This window comes from Carcharodon carcharias, chromosome X, assembly GCF_017639515.1.
Source record: "Carcharodon carcharias isolate sCarCar2 chromosome X, sCarCar2.pri, whole genome shotgun sequence".
Taxonomy (NCBI): Eukaryota; Metazoa; Chordata; class Chondrichthyes; order Lamniformes; family Lamnidae; genus Carcharodon; species Carcharodon carcharias.
In genome coordinates this window covers 21686261-21697323 of record NC_054507.1, presented here as the reverse complement: position 1 = coordinate 21697323, position 11063 = coordinate 21686261, and the positions used below count along the sequence as shown (strand labels likewise).

Below are 11063 nucleotides of genomic sequence, written 5' to 3'. Positions count from 1 at the left end.
CACCGTTGTAATGAAGGATGCCTTGATTTTAACATTCTCATCTTTGTTTTAAAATCTTGCCATGGCCTCGTCCTTCCCTATCTCTGTAACCTCCTCCAGTCCTACAATCCTCAGATCTTTGCACTCTAATTCTGACCTATTGAGGGTCCCTGGTTTTAATCACTCTGCTCTTGGTGGCTCTACCTTCAGCTGTCTAAACTCTGGAATTCTCTCCCTAAACCTCTCCCCTCCTCTTTCCTCCTTTAAGACAGTCTTTAAAACCTACAACTTCGACCAAGCTTTGTCATCTATTCTAATATCTCCTTGCGTGGCTTGGTGTCATATTTTGTTTTATAATACCTCCAAACCTAATGCTTTGACAAAGCTTTTGGTTGCCTGCTCTAATATCTCATGTGATTTGATGTCAAATTTTGTTACTGGACCTGTGAAGTGGGGATGCATGGCCCCTCTGCCAAAAAAGAGGCTTTACTCATAACATTTGTGTGAAGGTACATTATAACACAATTCAAATGGGGCAGTTAATATGGTGTTATATGGCTCAATTTGGTTAAATCGATGACACGACAGTGCATGGTGCCTCACCACACTTAATATTGTAGATTGTATCTATATTTACATTATTAGCATTTCTTGATGCATATAGTTTGTGAGGGGTTTTACGTGAGTTCCAGCCCTTTGCTGTACAATGAAAGGAATACTAAACTGTAGTTACAAACAAAAACAACAGGTCTGACAGCATCTGCAGAGAGGAAGAGAGTTAACGTTTCGAGTCCGTATGATTATCAGTATTTTGCTTTAAGCTTCATCTTGGGGGGGGCGGGGCAGGATGGCGGGATGTCATTGGTGGATCCAATAATTGACATGCCCCGCCGCAAATCAGCTCCGACCGCTTCTGCCTTCGTTGCTCGCTGGGGCAGGTCGCTTTACTGCCGCAGTAGCACCTGAGTATCCGCAGGATAAACGAGTTCCCGGTAGTTCGCGTTGCGATGGCGTTTAGAAACGATCTTAATCGAATGTCTTAGTGGGGGATTCGTCTTTGTGGGGCTGCAGGAGCGCCGGTGGTGATTTTAAATGCTCAATACGATGAGGTTTTGGCGGGTTCCAGGGGTTGTGGCGGAGGTATAAAAGGAGCGCGCGCCGGTTTGCCTTCCTCTTTGTGACTCGTGCTAACGATGGTGAGTGAGGAGTAAGGGAGGGGGGGAGAGAAAAGTGCAGACCGACTTCCACCCTTGTACCCTAGAATGTGGAAAAGCTCGGATTTATCTCCGACTCCAGCCTCACTATTTTCCGGGAGATACTCCTCACAGTTTGGGCTGTTGGGAGGGTCAGTCAGGCTGAGGCCTACCACCCGGAGGCTGAACACGAGTCTCTCGAAGGCCTCAGCTCTGACGGCTTCTCCCACCAGCAACCCCCAGCTTCGCGAAGAGCAGAAGCTACGGCTTCTGACCCTCAAACTGGTGCGCCTTCTTGAAGCGAGGATTCTGGCTTCCGCCAGAGAGAAAAACACATGTGGCGCTCGCCCCGAGTTGCGGCAAATTGCTCCCGGCTGCAGGAGGGCTTTTTTAAAAATGTTCTCGTTACAGGATGTTGTGGGTGAATGAGGAACAGGGCCGCCCCGCGTTATTTGCCAGTAGTTGGAGGCACTCGATGCTCACCAAACCATTTACATTCGAGGTTTAGACTTGTAAAACAAGCTAGCTTTTGGAAAGGAAGCTGTTTTGAGGCATGATATGTGCTGGATTTTGCTGATCTGACCACGGCAAAGTAGCTTGCTACAATTATTGTACTAGGAACTAATCTGTCTTCAGGTCACTATCCAGTTAGCCCCTACTGCAAATTGGGTGGTTGGAAGAGAGCAGGTTCTGGCCTTGACCATACTTTTTGTCCCTTGCATCAAGTAACACACTGACACCTGAAATTAGAGAATGCACAGTAAGATGAGCTGCTGCAAATGAGAGTGGGCCTGACATTTCCTGGCAAAGTGTATAATAGTGTTCAATTTTTAAAAATTCATACAATATTTTCTTTCAGACTAAGAAGCGAAGAAATAACGGACGTGCCAAGAAAGGCCGTGGCCACGTCCAGCCCATTAGGTGCACAAACTGTGCCCGCTGCGTCCCCAAAGACAAAGCCATTAAGAAGTTTGTCATCCGCAACATTGTGGAGGCTGCTGCAGTTCGAGATATTTCAGAGGCCAGTGTCTTTGAAGGTGAGTTTCTGTGATCACCTGATTGCTCACCTATTTTCCCCAATGTTAAGTAAATCAGATGAGCTATCTGATTGTCACTGGTTCTGTTCAGAATTCATGTCTGCGACTGTTGCTTGGTCTGACCCTCTTTTCTTTGTTTCCAGCATATGTGTTGCCCAAGCTGTATGTGAAATTGCATTACTGTGTCAGCTGTGCCATCCACAGCAAGGTGGTAAGAAATCGTTCACGAGAGGCCAGAAAGGACCGAACTCCACCTCCACGTTTCAGGCCAGGCGTAAGTATTAAAACCCTTGTTGGAAGTTCAGCTGGTGGCACTCAATATCCTACAATCTGAGTCTAGACCTCAATATCTGTTGAAGTCAGTTTCATTAGAGGTATGACACTGGACCTAAAGAGGACTTGGAAGCCCTTCAAGGCTTCTTGCAATTGAGAACGTAGGAGTAGGTCATTTGGTCCCTTGAGCCTTCAATACAACCATGACTGATGATCTGCCTCAATTCCATCCCCTCACTCCCCCTATCTCTCAATTCTCTGAATGATCAACAATCTCTGTCCCAACCTTAAATATATTGGGGTAGAGAATTCCAAAGATTAACTACCCTTTGAGGAAGAAATTTTCTCATCTCGATCTTAAACGATCAGCCCCTGCACCTAATCAAATGCCTTTTGGGAATCTGAGTATACGTCTACTTGTTCCTCTTTATTTACCTGACTAGTTATATACTCAAATCTCCAATAAATTTGTCAAACGTGATTTCCCCTTTTCTAAGTGCATTCGTATGACTTATGTAATAATAGATTCCAGAAATTTCCCAGTGACAGATGACAGGCTAACTGGCCTGTAGTTCAGTTTTCTCTCTGCCCCCTTGAATAGTGTTAAATATGCCATCTTTCAATTTGCTGGCACCATTCCAGAATCTAGAATTTTGGAAAATTGTACTTAGTCAAACTGATTATTAACTACACTTCTGGGTGGTGGGTGAAGAGATCAGATCGGATTACCCAGGGTTGTCACTTTAATTCTAAATTCTAGGTTGATGCCCTCTGCCATGAGGGAGAGGAACTCAACCAGTGTTTGCAATTGTGACTTTCACAAGTATTAGTGATTTCACTTCAAAAATAATTAATGTGGCTGGGAAGCACTTGGGATACTGAGGCCATAGTAGGTGCTGCATTAATGATCGTTCTTACTGTCATGCAAACACTTTACATCTGCATCTTCAAGGTGGGATGGATGACAATTTGAGACATTTGTTGAAACAGGTTTATGAGCAGCCTTTGTCCATTGTGTGTCGGGCTATTGTTTGTGCATGGATGCTGACCTGTAATTTGATTTTTCTTTCCAGGCCAGTATCCCACGTGGACCTCCTCAGAAGCCTATGTAAACATGAGCGAATCCTATAATTTGGTTTGAAGTAATAAAAATGTTGGACCATTAAAGTCTGTCTGAATGTTCATTTTAGACTTTGGTTTTTTTTTGGTGGCTTGGAGGCACGAAAAGGGCTACACCGCATGATGGTGACCCTTTTCTTCACTTCCCCCCACAAAATCATTTCCGATAGTGAGTAGCTTTGCATGGATCAGTAGGTTTCATTCCTAGCCTGTGGCACTTAACTGATTACAACTAGAATGGTGGTGAGGGGATTTGGACATTTAGCCTAGGTGGTTTTGGTGTGTGGATCATATTAACCACTGACCCCTGAGCAGAAAAAAGCAAATTTTTGCAGTCACAGAAAACCTGAAATAAAAACAGAAAATGCTTCAGAAACCCAACTGGTCTGGCAGCATCTGTAGAGAAATAGGATTAATGTTTTGAACCTGTATACCTCCCTCAAAAGCTGAAGAGAAGTGGAAATGTGATGGGTTTTATGCTGTTGAGAGGGGTTGGAACTCCAACCAACTGAGAAGATATAGGTAGGGCTTGGAAATTCCAGGATATTGATCAGCAGTGATGAAAGAACTGATAGATGCCCCAGTTGGAATGATGTACATCTTGAAGGTGGTCACTATTACATAGGTATAGTAGCCAATTTGCATAAAACAAGATCTCAAACAAAAGAGTGGTTATGGGGTGTGGGGGAAATGGTGGCCAAGGCATTGGGCAAACAATATGGTGCTTTTTAACGTAGTAAGATGTCTCAGCACTTCTCAGAAGTGTAATGGGACAAAAATGACATTTAAGCCAAGGAGGACATTTGGCTGAGTGATAGAGGTTGGTTTGGGGGAGCTTAGAGAGATTCAGGGAGTGCATTTCAGAGCTTAGAGACTCGATGGCATTAATGGTGAGGTGTATGTGGGGCATGTCTTGGGGGAACAGAGTTAGGAGACAATGTGGGGCAGCATGTTTGGCTGATGGGACTTGATGCGAGTTAGATTGTGACAGGAGAGTTTGGATTTATGGAGGGGAAGCTGGCCGGGAGATTATTGGAATAGTTGAGTTTGGATGTAATAATGAAGCAGGCAGGCGATGGTGGAAGGTGGCCTTGGTGATGGCAGGAATTATGGAGTCAGAAGCTCAGCTTGGGGCATCGAGTTGGCAGTTTGGTTCAGCCTGAGACTAGCCAGGGGAAGGGGGTTGGTGGCTTGGGAGCAGAGTTTTTGATTTGAGGACTGAAGACAGTAATTTCCATCTTTCCAGTGGTTAATAGGAGGAAGTTGTGCTTCATCCAGAGGGAACTGATTGTCAGTCAAAAAACAGGCAAGAGGGGGGGTCAAAAGAGATGGTACTGAGAAGTACTGCCATAAGTGCACACATGTGGGACCTGGCATTGATGATATTGCTGAAATGCAACATTTAGATAAATATGATTTTTGGGGGACTCTGGCATGAAAATCAGAATTAAACTTCGGTAGGATAGCTGGATAGGGGAGGATGATGTGGGCAACTGTGTCAAAGGTTAAGTACACACTGAAAAAGTCAGCCTAGAATGAGTTAATATTTGCATTGGTGTCTATGCACTAAAAATTCAACTGTCCTAAACTTGGGACTGTTTGTAATCCTGTACTAGTGTATATTGCACAGGCATGGCAAATGCCAAAATATTGAAAATAACATTGCAGAAAGCATTAATAACGCTGTATATAAATGGGAGGTTGAAAAGTTGTGACACAATGAGTGCTATTACAATGAAATGTATTAACAGATCAAAGTGTCTATTTGCAATAATTTTCAGCTCTGCTCCATGATGGTTCAGTATGTAGAGATTGCTTGGTGCATAAGTAATTAAGCAATAGATACCTGAAGATGTCATGTTCAAGTCCTCAGCCTGCGGCTCTGTGGTTGAATGTGGCTCTTTAACATCTCATTTGCAGTTCCCAACTTTTCCCAGTTGGATCACATTAACGTGAAAATGTTTTTTTTAAATAGTCAAGAAAAGTAAGCTGTGTTTTTATTGGGATCAAAGGCTAATCATTATTCTACACTTCATGGTTTCAAATTATTATTTTAACAAAGAACATCAACTCTAAATAAACCTGTTTCAGCAGCGTAGCTAAACCATGGTTATAAATGATGTCTTTGGCTCGACATCATTAAAATCAGTAATGAGAAAAGTCTGAATTCAATGCATCTTAAATTAAAGTTTGTTTTAAAGATTTTACAGACAATTATAGTTACAAAAAGGCTAAAATGTAATTCAGAATTGGGTCTATTTTAATTTGTATTTTTCTATTACATAAATTGCATGTATTTTATTAAATGTGTAAATTATGCATTCTGCTGGAGACACTTGGCAATTTACCAAGCATTTGGCTTCGAAATGCTGATTTTTTTTTTAATAAAAAAGGTTGGGGGGGGGTGGGGGGTAAAGTTTGCGATCCCTGCCCTAGACTATGCTGACTTTATTAATCCAAGCTGTTTGCACTATTTTTCAGGTTTCTATTGAAGTTCGTGGGAAATTGGGGGAAAGAACTTGAATTTCTACAGTACTTTTAACAATCTTGGGACATCCCCAAAGTGTTTTACAACCAATTAAGTACTATTGAAGTTTAGTTAGTTGTAATGCAGGACATCTGAAAGAAAGATCTTTCATTTATATTGCATATGTCACAGCCACCAGACGTCTCAAAAGTACTTTTTTTTTTAAGTCTAATCACTTGTAATGCAGGATATGTGGCAACTAATTTTCACACAGCAAACTCCCACAAATGTCAAAGTTATCAGATAATATTAGGTGTTGTTTCAAGGATAAATATTAGCAAGGATACTGGTGAGAATGTCCCTACTCTTCAAAATAGTGCCAAGGGATCTCATATCCACCTGAGGGGGCAGGTGGACTCAGTTTAATGTCTCATCCAAAAGAAAGCCCCTTTGTATGTAGCGCTCCAGCCTCCGGCCTGCACTGAGAATGCGACCACTGAAACGTGGTTGATTCAAATCCCTGTGGAAGTTACAAATGCATATACGAGATGAAAACATAATCTGGCTTAACTGAACAATGCAATTCCTCTCTGGACCTCTCACCACACCTCTCAAAACCTTGTCAAATTTCTTTTTATTCTTAAAACAGGGTGACATCACTGGCACAGCCAGCATTTTTTTATTATCCATTTCTAATTGCCCTTGAGAAAGTGGTGAACTGCCTTGAACCGCTACACCCACAGTGCTGTCAGGAAGGGAGTTCCAAGATTTTGATTTAGGTAGTAAAGGAACAGCGATATAGTTCCAAGTCAGGATGGTGTGGAGCTTGGAGAAGAGCTTGCAGGTGTTCCTATGCACTTGCTGCCCTTGTCCTATGTGCTAGAAGTGCTGTCGAAGGAGCCTTGGTGAGTTGCTGCAGTGCATCTTATAAATGGTACAAACTGCTGCCACTGTGTGTCGGTGGTGAATGGGGTGCCAATCAAGCGGGCTGTTTTGTCTTGGATGGTGTCAAGTTTCTTCGTGCTGTAATAACCAAGCAAGCAGAGAGTATTCCATCACACTCCCAACTTGTGCCTCATAATTGGCAGACAAGCTCTGCGGAGTCAGGAAGTGACTTACCACAGCATTCACAACCTCTGACCTCTTGTAGTCAGAGTAATGATATGCCTGGTCCAATTAAGTTTCTGGTCATTGTAACCTCCAGAATGTTGAAGGTGGGGGATTCAGCGATGGCAATGTCATTGAATGTTAAGGGGAGATGGTCATTCTCTGGTACTTGTGTGACATGAATGTCATTGCTATTTATCAGCCCAGGTCTTGCTACACATGGGCACCAACTGCTTTAGTAGCTGAAGAGTCACAAATGGTGCTACACATTGTGCAATCATCAGTGAACATTGCTACTTCTGACCTTATGATGGAGGGAATTTCATTGATGAAACAACTGAAGATGGTTGGGCTGAGGACACTACTCTGAGGATGTCCTGGGACTAAGATGATTGACTCCAACAACCACAACCATCTTCCTTTGTGCTAGGTATGACTCCAACCGGTGGAGTGTTTACCCCCCGATTCCCATTGACTCCAGTTTTGCTCCTTGATGCTGCATTCGGTCAAATGCTGCCTTGATGTCAAGGGCAGTCGCTCTCACCTCTCCTGTGGCATTCAACTCCTTTGTCTATGTTTGGATCAAGACTGTAATGAGGTCTGGAGCCAAGTGACCCTGGCAGAAACCAAACCATGTCAGTGAGCAGGTTATTGCTGAATAAGTGATGCTTGATAACACTGTTAATGACAGCTTCCATCACTTTGCTGATGATCCAGAGTAGACTGGCCGGGTTAGACTTGTCCTGCTTTTTGTGGACAGGACATAGGTGGGCAATTTTCCACAATAGATTCTGGAATGGTTCCTTCAGATTGGAAGGTAGAAAATGTAACCCTACTATTTAAGAAAGGCAGGAGAGAGAAAACACAACTACAGACCTGTTAGTCTGACATCAGTAGTCGGGAAAATGTTAAAATCTGCTATAAAGGATGTGATAACTGGCCACTTAGAAAATAATGGTAGGATTGGGCAGAATCAGCATGGCTTTATGAAAAGGAAATCATGTTTGACAAACCTACTGGAGTTTTTTGAGGTTGTAACTAGCAGAACAGATAAGGCAGAACCAGTGCATGTGGTGTATTTTGATCTTCAGAAGGCTTTCGATAAGGTCCCACACAAGGTGTTAGTATGTAAAATTAAAGCACATGGGTAAAAACAAAATACAGCGAATGCTGGAAAAACTCAGGCCTGAGAGGCAGCATCTGTGGAGAGAGAAACAGTTGAGGTTTCAAGTCTGAATGACTTTTAAGCTCTGAAGAGTCACATGGACTCGAAACATTAACTCTGTTTCTCTCTCCGCAGATGCTGCCAGGCTTGCTGAGTTTTTCCAGCATTTTCTGTTTTTATTAGAGCACATGGGTTCGGGGGTAATATACTGGCATGGCTTGAGGATTGGTTAATGGACAGAAAACAGATTAGGGATAAACGGATCATTCTCAAGTTGGAAGGCTGTGGCTATTGGGGTACTGCAAGGATCAGTGCTTGGGTCCCTATTCACCAGCTATTCACCATCTATATCAATGATTTGGATGTTGGGACCAAATGGCTGTTCTGTTGAAGGGTCATGAGGACTTGAAACATCAACTCTTCTTCTCCACCGATGCTACCAGACCTGCTGAGTTTTTCCAGGTAATTTTGTTTTTGTTGTGTAATATTTAAGTTTGCTGATGACACAAATTTCCAAGTTTGTTGATGACAAAACTTGACAGGAATGAGAGTTGTGAGGAGGATGTAAAGAGGCTTCAAGAAGATTTAGACAGGTTAAGTGAGTGGGCAACAACATGGCAGATGGAATATAATGTGGAAAAAGTGAAGTTATCCACTTTGGTAGGAAAAACAAATGCGGAGTATTTCTTGAAAGGAGAAAGATTAGGAATAGTTGATGCCCAAAGGGACATGAGTGTTCTTGTTAGCTTTCAGTGACTTATGAACAATTTGGTGCAGAAAGCAATTAGGAAGCAAATGGTATGTTAGCCTTTATTGCAAGAGGATTTGAGTACAGGAATAAGAAAATCTTGCAATTATATAGAGCCTTGGCGAGACCACACCTGGAGTCTTGTGTGTCATTTTGCACTCCTTACCTAAGGAAGGATATTCTGGCCATCAAGGGAGTACAACAAAGGTTCACCAGATTTTTTGGGTTGGGGGATTGTTCTATGAGGAGAGACTGAGGACACTGGGCCTGTATTCTCTAGAGTTTAGAAGAATGAGAGGTGAGCTCATTGAAGTGTACAAAATTCTTACAGGAATTGACAGGGTAGATGCAGGAAGGATGTTTACCCTGACTGAGGGGGCCTAGAACCAGGGGACACGGTCACATCGATGATAACTTCGGTGCTGCTTCATTCTCTCGTCTGGTCCTGGAAAAATTTATTCATTTTGCTTCCAATTTCCACCCCTCCATCATTTTCACATGGTCCATCTCTGACACTTCCCGTCCCTTCCTCGACCTCTCTGTCTCAATTTCTGGTGATAGACTGTCCACCAATATCCATTACAAGCCTACTGACTCCCACAGCTACCTCGACTACAGCTCCTCACACCCCGTTTCCTGTAAGGACTCCATCCCATTCTCTCAGTTCCTTCGCCTCCGTCGCATCTTTCAAAAACAGTTCCTCTGACATGTCTTCCTTAACCAAGGTTTTCCACCCACGGTGGTTGACAGGGCCCTCAACCGTGACCTGCGCATCCGCCCTCACACCTTCCTCTCCCAGAACCATGACAGGGTCCCCCTTTTCCTCACTTAACACCCCACCAGCCTCTGCATTCAAAGGATCATCCTCCGCCATTTCCACCAACTCCAGCATGATGTCATCACCAGACACATCTTCCCTTCACCCCCCCGGTGACATTCCGCAGTGATCGTTCCTTCTGGGACACAGTGGTCCACTCCTCCATCACCCCCTACACCTCAACCCCCTCCCACAGCACCTCCCCATGCAACCGCAGAAGGTGCAACACCTGCCCCTTTACTTCCCCTCTCGCCATTCAAGGGCCCAAACACTCCCTTCAAGTGAAGCAGCATTTCACTTACACTTCCCTCAATTTAGTCTACTGCATTCGTCGCTCCCAGTGCGGTTTCCTCTACATTGGAGAGACAAACGCAGACTGGGTGACCGCTTTGCAGAGCACCTTCGGTCTGTCCGCAAGCATGACCCAGACCTCCCTGTTGCTGGCCATTTCAACACTCCACCCTGCTCTCATGCCCACATGTCTGTCCTTGGCCTGCTGCATTGTTCCAGTGAAGCCCAACGCAAACTGGAGGAACAGCACCTCATCTTCCGACTAGGCACTTTACAGCCTTCCGGACTGAATATTGAGTTCAACAATTTTAGATCATGAACTCTCTCCTCCATCCCCACCCCCTTTCTGATTTCGCCCCCCCCCCCCCCTTTTTTCCCCCAATAATTTATATAGATTTTTCTTTTCCCACTTATTTCCATTATTTTCAAACGTATTTCCATCCATTGTTTTATCTCTACCTTTTAGCCTTTTTCAATTCCTTCACCCCACTCCCACTCCCACTAGGGCTATCTGTACCTTGCTTGTCCTTTCTACCCTTAATTAGCACATTCTTTAGATAATATCACCACCTTCAACACCTCTTTGTCCTTTTGTCTGTGACATCTTTTGGTTATCTCCACCTATCACGGGCCCTCTATCAAGCTCTACTTGTTCCACAGCCCCCCCTTCAGCTTATGTTTCACCTCTTCTATTTTTACTTGGTTCTGTTGAAGGGTCATTCGGACTTGAAACGTTAACTGTGTTTCTCTCAGCAGATGCTGCCAGACCTGCTGTGTTTTTCCAGGTAATTTTGTTTTTGTTTTTGGCTCAGAATAAGAGGTAGGCCATTTAGGACCGAGATGAGGAGAAATTTCTTCAGAGGGTGG

General features: G+C 43.7%; 1 protein-coding gene across 2 annotated transcripts; it reads left to right on the top strand.

The window, feature by feature from the left end:
• Positions 1 to 1022: 1022 nt before the first annotated feature.
• LOC121273241 (40S ribosomal protein S26-like) lies at positions 1023 to 3649 on the top strand. Of its 2 annotated transcripts, none has more exons than XM_041180273.1 (4): positions 1023 to 1175; positions 2032 to 2209; positions 2353 to 2483; positions 3556 to 3649. In XM_041180273.1, the coding sequence occupies exons 1-4, from the start codon at positions 1173 to 1175 to the stop codon at positions 3592 to 3594; spliced, it is 351 nt and encodes a 116-aa protein (XP_041036207.1). In that variant the 5' UTR covers positions 1023 to 1172; the 3' UTR covers positions 3595 to 3649. The 2 variants fall into 2 exon arrangements, with proteins under 2 accessions (XP_041036207.1, XP_041036206.1); XM_041180272.1 differs by having other exon boundaries at positions 1069 to 1119.
• The last annotated feature ends 7414 nt before the right edge of the window (positions 3650 to 11063 follow it).

What these genes read in the sequence shown, in the direction of transcription:
- LOC121273241 (XM_041180272.1), top strand. Translation starts at nt 1,072, where the DNA reads ATGCTCAATACGATGAGGTTTTGGCGGGTTCCAGGGGTTGTGGCGGAG. An exon ending in AGAGGCCAGTGTCTTTGAAG is followed by an intron (nt 2,210 to 2,352) that starts GTGAGTTTCTGT and finishes CTTTGTTTCCAG; the next exon opens with CATATGTGTTGCCCAAGCTG. An exon ending in CTCCACGTTTCAGGCCAGGC is followed by an intron (nt 2,484 to 3,555) that starts GTAAGTATTAAA and finishes TTTTCTTTCCAG; the next exon opens with GCCAGTATCCCACGTGGACC.